Source organism: Gorilla gorilla, chromosome 18, assembly GCF_029281585.2.
Source record: "Gorilla gorilla gorilla isolate KB3781 chromosome 18, NHGRI_mGorGor1-v2.1_pri, whole genome shotgun sequence".
In the NCBI taxonomy this organism is placed as follows: Eukaryota; Metazoa; Chordata; class Mammalia; order Primates; family Hominidae; genus Gorilla; species Gorilla gorilla.
Window position 1 is genome coordinate 86540567 of NC_073242.2, and position 10183 is coordinate 86550749.

Below are 10183 nucleotides of genomic sequence, written 5' to 3' on the forward strand. Positions count from 1 at the left end.
AGGCTGGAGTGCAGTGGTACAATCATGGCTCACTGCAGCCTCAACCTTCCTGATGTAGGTGATCCTCCCTACTCAGCCTCCAGAGTAGCTGGGACAGGTGCCCACTGTAACACCTGGCTATTTTTTTTTTTTCTAGATGGAGTCTCACTGTATTGCCCAGGATGGAGTGCAGTGGTGTGATCTCAGCTCACTGCAATCTCCACCTCCCGGGTTCAAGCGATTCTCCTGCCTCAGCCTCCCAAGTAGCTGGGATTACAGGCACACGCCACCACACCCAGCTAATTTTTTTTTTTTTTTGTATTTTTAGTAGAGACAGGGTTTCACCACGTTGGCCAGGATGGTCTCGATCTCCTGACCTTGTGATCCACCTGCCTCGGCCTCCCAAAGTGCTGGGATTACTGATGTGAGCCACTGCACCTGGTCATTTTTTTGCATTTTTTGTAGAGACAGGGTTTCACCATGTTGCCCAGGCTTGTCTTGAACTCCTGGGCTCAAGTGATCCACCTGCCTCTGCCTCCCAAAGTATTGGAATTACAGGTGTGAGCCACCAAACTGGCCTAATAAACATATTTTATTGAGCACCCACTAAGGTGCTAAGTCCTGGAGGGATAAGTTGGAACACAAAAGAGATCCTTCAAGGATTTTACAGTCTTTTGTGTGAGTCCCAACAAATAAACTAGCAATCACAATACAATATGAGGACAGCCAAGATGAGGGAAGTCAATGAACTCTGGGGACATAGAGGAAGGAAGGAGTAAGGGTTCAAGCTGCACTCTAAAATAAGAGTAGGAGTGAAAGGAAGTGAGACGGGGGAACAGGAAAGAATGTTCCAGACAGGAAGAACAGCGTGTACGAAGGCTTGGGCATCAGTAAAGGCCCGGCATTTTCAAGGAACTGAAAGAAGGTCCATGTGGCTGAGACAAAATGATATGGTGGGTGATGGAGCTGGAGGAAAAAGTTGAGCCTGGAGAAGTAGGCAGAAATGCGGGCTTTGTCCTGAGAGTAACGGGGAGGCATTGAAGGATTTCAAGAGGGGAGAGCCTTGCTCAGACTTGTGTTTTGGAGATCACTGGGCTTTTGAGAGGAAGATGGACTGGACCAGGAAGGCCTGGAAGCTGGGGCATGAGTTCACGGCTGTGGTCCAGCAGAGAGATGGAGGAGGAGAAGGAGACGGATTCAGGACGCATGCAGGTAGCCAACTAACACACTTTGCTGATGGACTGGATGTGGGCAGTGAGGAAGAGCCCAGGGACAGAGATGACCCTTGGGTTTCTGACCTGAGGAACCAAGAGGACACCCTGTCAGGAATGACAGACACATCAATGGGCACGTCGAGTCTTTGGGACAGGGGATTGGGGCCTATTTTGGGGTCAGGGGTGGAAATACTATTTGGGACCCTCACATCTCAGCTGAGCTGGCCCCGATCCCTGATTCCCAGCCCCCTGGGCAGGGCAGGACGAATCCAGTTTCAGCTGTCAGCGATGGAGATGAGTAAACAAATGCTCAATCCTTACTGAGCTGCTCCGGGAAACCCCGGGCAAGTCACTGCCCTGATGAGCCTCAGGTGACACTGGTGTGACTGGGATGACACTTCTGCCTAGCTACCCCCTCCCGGTCAGCCACAGCTGTCAAATGCAACTGAAGATGATGAAGAGCTGCCACCCCAGCCGCTTGGCTGCTCTGTGACTGAGAGCATCCTGGTTCCGCCCACTGCCTCGGGGACAGGCTTCTCCACGAGCCTGGGCAGAGCCTGGGGTTGGGGCAGGAACCTTCCTTCCCTGTCTTTCAGGGAGAAGGACCCCATATCTGCCTGGCCCAGTGCCCTCTGGCTAAAGCCAAGTTGGGTGTTGCAGCAGCCCCTGGGGCAAGGGTGGCAGGTGCCTGGGTGGTGTGCCTGGCCACTTTAGTCAGAGGCGTTGAGACAAGGAGTTACCACGGCCACTCCTCCCACTCGGATCCAATTACCCTTCACACTCTCCTAATAGGCCTAACAGTGTCTGGCCTGCTTCCCTGCCATGGCCCTTTCCCTTCCTCTGGCCACAGCACTCTCTCCCCTGCTGCCCCTCCACAAAGCTCTGCCTCACTGCCACCTCCTCCAGGGAGCATTCCTGATTGCCCTGACAGACCTCCAGGTCCTAGAATCCTCACAGCAGCATAAAGATCTCTCAAGATGCTTCTCACAGGCCCAGACTTCAGGATATTTTGTCTGGAAGGTCCCTTGGCATCCATCTCATAGCCTGGGAGAACTGAAGAGGGATAAACTCGGTTAATCCCTGGAGAGGAAACCACCTCAAAAATGTCCCTGGTCCCTGCCGCCTCCCAAAGAAGACTGAGGCACACTGGGCCCTTTGCGTCCATCTCGCCTTCCCTTCCTTCAGTCCTGTGTTTACTCGGTCAGGTGACACTGAAGGTTCACTGCATGCCAGGCACCATGCTTGGTGCTGGGGATGCCCACGGCGCGGGGCAAGGTAGACACAGCCAGTCCTCGTGTGACTGGCTCTTAATGCATTTAGGCAGTGCCCCATGCCGGGGTTTCATGCTGTTGCCCTAATTTATCTCTGCACGTTCCCCTCTCTGCCCCTTTGCCTAAACAGTGCCACCTGTGCAATGTGCTTTCTTCCAATCTCAGTATGAATCTTATCTACAAAACCTAGCCCTAGGCCCTACAGCCACCTCTTTCAGGCAGCCTTCCATGAATTCTGGCCAGAGGCAGCCTCTCCCCAGTCTATGCCCCGAAGCCCTTTAATCTCAGCTGCATGTCCCTGTGAGGGGTCAGGCCCTGTTCCCCCGCCCTTACCCACTGTAAAACCCCACAACAGCAGGGTCTGGCCTCTGTCCGCCCTGCAGCCCTGGGCACAGCCCCCAGAGGCTCAGCTGCCCCTGCCAGCCAGGCAGCCTGCACCAGCCTTGAACTGAACCAGAACCTTCCTAGTCCAGAACCTTCCACTGCTGCTTTCATGATTTGTTCCCCAGAACAAACAGGGGAATTTGGGTCCTTCTGAAGAAAGCTCTGAGCCTGCGGGAAAGCGAAGAGGACTCAGAACCCACCGGGGAGTTTCCCCAGTGGCCGGGACTGCAGCTGCTTCATCATTAATCAGGCTGCTCACTTGTTATTAATCAGCTGTCCCTTGCAGTTGTATAGCACAGAAGAGCATGTGGTGGCCTCTGCGGCAGGTGGAGCCTCCACAAGAGGGCAGGCAGAAGCCACAGGGCAGAGTGCATGGAGGGCAGCTAGGGAGGGAGGGGTGGTCGGCGGAGGCGCCCCTTCCTGCCTCTTCCCAGGACCCAGGCCTGGTCCTGCACCTCTGGGCTCAGGCTGTCTCCAGGTCAGGGCTGCCCTGTGCCTGCACAGCTTCCCCTGCCCAGCGCGGCCTCCTTTGCAGGGGGACTCTGCGGGGAGCTACTCTGAGGCTGCTCCTCCCTTTCTCTGGGATGTTGGCACCAAGGAGGTGCCCAGGCAGGAAGAGCAGCCTCCCCTCCCCCTCCTCTGCACGTGCAAATGGAAGACAGCCCTGGGCACAGGAGGGGTGGCTGGGGGCAAAGAACCCATCTGGACTGTGGCTTGAGGAGGGGGCAGGGTCAGGGTCTCTGGCAGCTGATGCGACCCCCAGAGAAGCAGAGGAATGTTGGTGCAAGGCCCACCAAGGGGGACCCCATCTTCCTGAGATCTACCGTTTTGGCAGAGCTCTGTGGGACAGACCAAACTTCCCTCTACAGGTGATGAGATTGAGGTCCAGAGAGGGTCTGTGAGCCGCCCGAGGTCATATAGAGGATGCTGCCCACAGAAAGATTCTGCCATGGGCAGGGAAGCCCCACTCCCAGGTGCGGAAGCAGCCACAGGCTCCCAGGCCGCCCTTGCTGAGGGGTGGGGAGAGGAGCGCCTGAGGCTCCTCCGAGGTCGAGGGTCTTTTTCTGGTTTCCTCTCATAGGATCCCTGCCCTTCTATCTAAGGACTGATGAGGTTAGCTCTGAGCGATGCTCCGGTAGTGTGGGGTTTCCACAGGTATCCCCAGAATCTAAAAACAAGAAACAAAAACCTCATGACAAATAGCGGCTGTTGCAGTTATCATGACAGTTAGTGAAAACCTTAGTAATGATTTAGTGATTAACACAGGGTGGACTGTGAGAGGGTGGAAGCCACCTGCGCCATGTTTTGGAGGGGCAGTGCTGTCATTTTGAGTTGGCCCTGGTCACGCAAGGACAGGATGAAGCCAGGCCAAGGTCCCCCATGTCACAATCAGAGTCCAGGTGCTGCCCTGCCTGGAGCTGCCCTTCCCTGGTGCTGCCCACCTGAAGGCCATGGGACTCTCATCCTACTGTAGGGACGCCCGTGCTGTGGCTCCCAGGAGCCCCAACAGGGCGACTGGCAATTTCCTCGGGTGGCCAGGGGACTGACCCGCATGCAGTGATGCTGTGGCCTGGGGCTGAGATGCTAGAGTCACAGAGAAGCCAGTTCACCAACTTTATCAACCTCCTTATTATTGCAATTCTTGTTTTATTCCTGCCCCCACTGGAAAGTGGACTTACGTTCTGTCATCTGCCCTGCCATGTGCTGGGGTGCCTGGAAAGTCAGCTCAGGGCCTGGCTCAGGCAGGACCCTGACCAGGCGTCCAGTACTGACTCCAGGACACAGCTCTGCTAGAAGTGAGAAGCAGCATCTCCCACTGACCCCTTCGTTCTGTTCTGTATCTTAGCGTAAGGCATCCCATTTAGGGGAACGTGGTTTCCTGAGCTATTTGGACTGAATGGTAATCGAAGCACCGTTGGGCTCTTGCCTCCTGCGGTCAGGGCCTCACCTGGGATGGGACACCAACCAAAGCTGCTCTGTGCCCTGGCTGGGCCTCAGCCTCTCGGAGGCAGATAAAGCATGGACCTCCCTGCAGAGTGATGCCCATGTGCCCATGCCCGGCAGCCAGGGTGGCCCTGGCAGCACCCTGAAGCTCACTCATGGTCCAGGAGCCCATGTGCCCATGCCTGGCAGCCAGGGTGGCCCTGGCAGCACCCTGAAGCTCACTCATGGTCCAGGAGAAGAGCTCTGCTTGGTTTCTGCCTGGTCGACTCCCCGACACTTCCGTCTGCCCCCCGCTCAAGCCACCATGCATGAAGGATGCTCTCCAGCCACAGAGAGATGAACCCAGCTGTGCATGGAGGCTTTTCAATTCTAATAGAGGAACCAAGAAATGTCCCCTTTGAAAGGAGAAGTGTGTCACTGCCATGGGCTCTAGACACATGTACCCCACCTCTGTCTCCAGTTGAGTGCCCATTCTCTGGAAATCCACAAACATTCCAAGAGCTGGACTTCTCCTGAATCATCTCAAATTCTTCGAACTTCACTGGTCTAGGGAAGGATGTGAGGAGGTGACAGAAGGCGGGGCAAGACCCCCAAAGAGGTTAAATAGGTCACTGCCACCCTCGACTCTCAGCAGGGTGTCTCCCTGAGCAGAGAGACCTGCACACAGAGACTCCCTCCTGGGCTCCTGGCACCATGGCCCCACTGAAGATGCTGGCCCTGGTCACCCTCCTCCTGGGGGCTTCTCTGCAGCACATCCATGCAGGTGAGAGCAGGGGACACGTGGCCAGGGGCAGGCACCGGGAGGACAGGGGTTGGGGGCATGAAGACCACCGCAGCAACACACACGTTTGTGTATTATTTACACCCCACCTACTCCCACAAAAGACGTGAGAAGCCCACAGCACTAGGATTTTGAGGGAAACAAGCAGAGAAAAATGTTGATGATGACGATGCCCCAGCTCTTGCGGGTGGGCTTGGTGAGGACCAAGGCGAGCACACCTTGGGCTGCAATGGCCGTGAGGTGGGGGCTGTGGCTGTAGTTGTGCAATGGAAAATGAACGATTCTCAAAATTATTTATTAGCTTCTGTTTTATTAACAGGTTTTATGCACAATGAGGGAATCAGCATAAAGATAGGAGAATTATTTCCAAGAGCATGTAAAAAACGATTCTTTTTTTTTTTTTTTGAGACGGAGTCTCGCGCTGTCGCCCAGGCTGGAGTGCAATGGTGTGATCTCGGCTCACTGCAACCTCTGCCTCCCAGGTTCAAGCGATTCTCCTGCCTCAGCCTCCCGAGTAGCTGGGAATACAGGTGCCCGGCCACCACGCCACCAGCGGGTTTTCACCATGTTGGTCAGGCTGGTCTCGAACTCCTGACCTCAGGCCATCCACCTGCCTCGGCCTCCCAAAGTGCTGGGATTACAGGCATGAACCACGGCGCCCAGACTGAAAAAAGAGATTCTTATATTAGGTTGGGAAAGGAAAGATGAAATAAGGTTGCCAGGTATAGACATACAGGGACGCGCACAGATGTACAGAGACACACGTAGGCACTCACAGGACACACAGGATCCCCCACAGACACACACAAACATGCATACCCACAAACACACGGGACCCCACAACATACACAGAAGCCTCACACACACCTGTGTATGGTAACACACAGACACACACACATACACATAGGCAGTGATACACATGCAGTCATCACACACAGATGCACACATGGACACGCACATGCAGATCTTCCACAAACACCCCCCAGAGGTCCCTGCAACACACATGCAGACACTCACAGACACCCCTGTCCCGCTCCTCTCCCTGCAGCTCGAGGGACCAATGTGGGCCGGGAGTGCTGCCTGGAGTACTTCAAGGGAGCCATTCCCCTTAGAAAGCTGAAGACGTGGTACCAGACATCTGAGGACTGCTCCAGGGATGCCATCGTGTAAGTCCCCCTGGCTCCACCCCTGCTCCTCAGGGCCAAGCATGGGGACAAGTGCACCCTGGAGCTCCCAGGACGGCCAATGGGGAGCAGGGAAGAGACAGCGGGGCCTTCCTCCCCAACCCCTGCAGGCTCCCCACGCTGTGGGACCCAAAAGGGCCGCAGGCCATGAGGTCCAACCTATTCCTTGATTTGTGGTGAAATTGAAGCCCCGGGAGCAATGAACACCCCCAGGTCACACAGCTGGTCAGGGGCAATGTGGTCACCTCCCCCGGCCTGGGCCTGAGCCCTGCCTGCAGTCTCCACGTCCCAGGCTCTAGGCTGTCTGGGGGCATGGGCAGGCTGAGGGGTGGGCACAAGTTCCTGCAGCCCTGGCTCCCTGGGAGGGTCGAGATTACTCGGGACAGAGCCTGAAGTCCCAGATCTGCCACCAATGCCCTGTGTGACAGCAGCAACTTCCTGCCCCTCTTGGAGCCTTGGAATCCTGGTCAGCACAGGGCAGGCCGTCCCAGGGACTCTGGGGGCCCTTCCCCCTCTGCCACTCCTGGTAACGTCCTCCTTCTGTAGTTTTGTAACTGTGCAGGGCAGGGCCATCTGTTCGGACCCCAACAACAAGAGAGTGAAGAATGCAGTTAAATACCTGCAAAGCCTTGAGAGGTCTTGAAGCCTCCTCACCCCAGACTCCTGACTGTCTCCCGGGACCACCTGGGACCTCCACCCTTGGTGTTCACCGCCCCCACCTGAGCGCCTGGGTCCAGGGGAGGCCTTCCAGAGACGAAGAAGAGCCACAATGAGGGAGATCCCATCCCCTTGTCTGAACTGGAGCCATGGGCACAAAGGGCCCAGATTAAAGTCTTTATCCTCAGTCTGTGTCAGCGTGTCTGTCCCCACAGCACAAGATGCGCTTCCTCTCCGGCCTGTCACTCTGGGAGGGTCCTCAGAGAATCTCTGGTCCTGCCCTGTGCGGGTCGGAAAGGGAAACTGAGGCTGAGAAGGGCACGTGGCTTCCGCAGACCACGCACCAGTGAGGGGAGGCCCTGGTGAGAGGCCCGGGCAGGGGCGGGGTTGGCGGGGTCCTGGGAGGCGGCCGCTGGATTCTCTCCCTACCCACCCCAAGGTCTCCCGGTTTCCCCCCAGCCCAGCTCCTGTTCTTGCCCCACGTGGAGCTGAGGACAAGCTTCCCCGAGGTGCTGGAGTCAATTTCACAGACTGGCCAGGACCCTGCCGCAGGCCACAGCTCTGCCCAGTGCTGGGGAGCCCCCTGGCCAAGGGTGGGGGAAGCTTGTAGCCCTGTCCTTGCCTCCCCCTGCACTCACTGCAGTCCAGCTGGCCCGGCTCCTCCTGGCCCTGGCTCCCTCTCCCCGCTCAAACTCCAGACCAGCTCCAGGGCGAGGGGGCTCTGTGGGTCCTGGGTCCTCTGCCTGCAGCTGACTTCCTAGCCCCCTCCAGGCTCAGGCAGGCGGGCGCCACGCGGCCCTGGGGTTCCTCCTGACTGAAGTGTGATCCCCACCCGGCCCTGGCTGCGCCGAGCCTGCCGGAAGCCGGCCCAGCACAACCGCCCACCGACTCGCTCTCCCAGCTGTTAGGGACTGCCCTGAAGCCGACCCCTGCTCCGCGCGGTTCTCTCACTGTGTCGTGTGTGTGTGTGTGTGTGTGCGCGTGTGTGGCAGTCCCAGCTCCTCCATTAGGTTGAGAGCTCCGTGAGCCACTCCGGGGACCCCACACCCCTGTGCTAAAAAAGATGGGGACTAGAGGCTCAGGACACCCCACCCCCAGACCCCTCTGCCCATGCCCAGCTAAGGGCTGAGCACAGAGGAGTCGGAGCCTAAGCCTTCTAGTTCTCTCTCACTCTCCCAACCAGCGATGGGGCCGTGGCTTCTCTCTGAACACAGTTTGGCGGCAGGGGCGCGGGTCCTTCTCTTCCGAGGACCTTGTGGCGGGCATTGTTTGGTGCGGCTGCGGTTAGAAGGGCAATTTCCAGGCCCGGCTGTTGCCTCCTGCTGCTCCCTTGTGGCCAGTCAGCTCATTGCAGGGCAGATGATAGAACCCAAGTTTACTTTCCAGTAGGGGCACAGCGATAACGAGGTTGATAAAACCAGTGAACTGGCTTGCCTGTGACTCTAGGGTCTCTTCAGCCGCAAGTGGGCTCATCTCCTGTCCTGATGCCGAGGAGGATCCCTTGAACAACTGCCTAAGACCCAGAGTCCTAGGGATGGCCCAGTCTGAGTTCTTCATGGAAAATTGTCCTCTGAATCCACCGGGTGGAGGAAGGATGATCTAAAAAGGGAGGGAGGCAAGGAGAAGCTCCTAAGACAGCAAAGGCCAGAGACAGCCGGGGTCTGGACCCCTGCACCCTGCAGGCGAGAGCTGGAAGGACTCTCAGAGTGCAATGGCTCCATCTCAGCTCACTGCAACCTCCGCCTCCCAGGTTCAAGCGATTCTCCTGCTTCAGCCTCCTAAGTAGCTGGGATTACAGGCGCCCGCCACCACACCCGGCTAATTTTTTTGTATTTTTAGTAGAGACGGGGTTTCACCATGTCGGTCAGGCTGGTCTTGAACTCTTGGCCTTATGTGATCCACTCGCCTTGGCCTCCCAAAGTGCTGAGATTACAGGCATGAGCCACCGCGCCTGGCCTCCAGCAAACTTCGTTTAAAAAAGCAAGACCTTTTTTGTTTTTTCCCTACTGAAATCCTACTCAGAAGCCCATATTGTAAGCTTAGGTAAGTAGAGCTGCCGTGGAGGCCTGTGAGGAGGTGGGGAGTTGCCAGAGGGTCCCTGAAAGTGAGATAGGGTGGGGCATTGCATAAAGGCAGGGAAGAGGTGGATCCAGGACTGGCAACAAAATGCAGGATTCAGAATCCAAGTATTCACGAGCAGCATCCGGTGCAAGTTGGGGGATGGTGAGATGCAAGAGATAGGACAACTGCCATGTGACCTTAGGGCATTTTAAGGAGGTGTGACCTGGAGACTGCTGTGATTGGAAAGACTGCTGGGAGGGAAAAAGAGGAATGGGCAGGTTCGGGGTGAAAAGTGAGGAGGAGCGCCAGACTTACGTTGTTTCTTTCACCTGGTAGGTGCCTCCCCTCCTCCCCCACCCCACCCCTGCTTTTTTTTGTTGTTGTTGTTCAGATGGAGTCTGGCTCTGTGACCCAGGCTGGAGTGCAGTGGTGCGATCTGGCTCACTGCAACCTCTGTCTCCTGGGTTCAAGCAATTCTCATGCCTCAGCTTCCTGAGTAGCTGGGATTATAGGTGTGCGCCACCACACCTGGCTGATTTTTGTATTTTTAGAAGAGATGGGGTTTTACCATGTTGGCCAGGCTGGTCTCGAACTCCCGAGCTCAAGTGATCCGCCCACCTCGGCCTCCCAAAGTGCTGGGATTACAGGCGTGAGCCACTATTCTGAAATCCAGTTTCTCTTCAACGCTCAACTCAGTGCTGCCTCTGC

The 10183-nt window shown here is 56.6% G+C and overlaps 1 protein-coding gene and 1 long non-coding RNA gene across 2 annotated transcripts; one reads left to right on the plus strand and one right to left on the minus strand.

Moving 5' to 3' along the window:
* Nucleotides 1-3562: 3562 nt before the first annotated feature.
* CCL17 (C-C motif chemokine ligand 17) lies at nucleotides 3563-7400 on the plus strand. Its single transcript, XM_019011667.3, has 3 exons — nucleotides 3563-5555; nucleotides 6622-6739; nucleotides 7304-7400. Exons 1-3 carry the CDS (start codon nucleotides 5486-5488, stop codon nucleotides 7398-7400), a joined length of 285 nt encoding a protein of 94 aa, XP_018867212.2. The 5' UTR covers nucleotides 3563-5485.
* On the minus strand, nucleotides 5879-8719 carry LOC129527384 (uncharacterized). Its single transcript, XR_008672326.2, has 3 exons — nucleotides 8053-8719; nucleotides 6591-7695; nucleotides 5879-6237 (listed from the first exon to the last, which is right to left on the minus strand). It is a non-coding gene; the product is annotated as an uncharacterized lncRNA (long non-coding RNA).
* Between the last annotated feature and the right edge of the window lie 1464 nt (nucleotides 8720-10183).

Excerpts from the sequence above, each read along its gene's own strand:
- CCL17 (XM_019011667.3), top strand. The coding sequence starts at position 5,486 with ATGGCCCCACTGAAGATGCTGGCCCTGGTCACCCTCCTCCTGGGGGCT. Across the intron at positions 5,556-6,621 it reads TCTGCAGCACATCCATGCAG|CTCGAGGGACCAATGTGGGC; the intron begins GTGAGAGCAGGG and ends CTCTCCCTGCAG. Across the intron at positions 6,740-7,303 it reads TGCTCCAGGGATGCCATCGT|TTTTGTAACTGTGCAGGGCA; the intron begins GTAAGTCCCCCT and ends CTCCTTCTGTAG.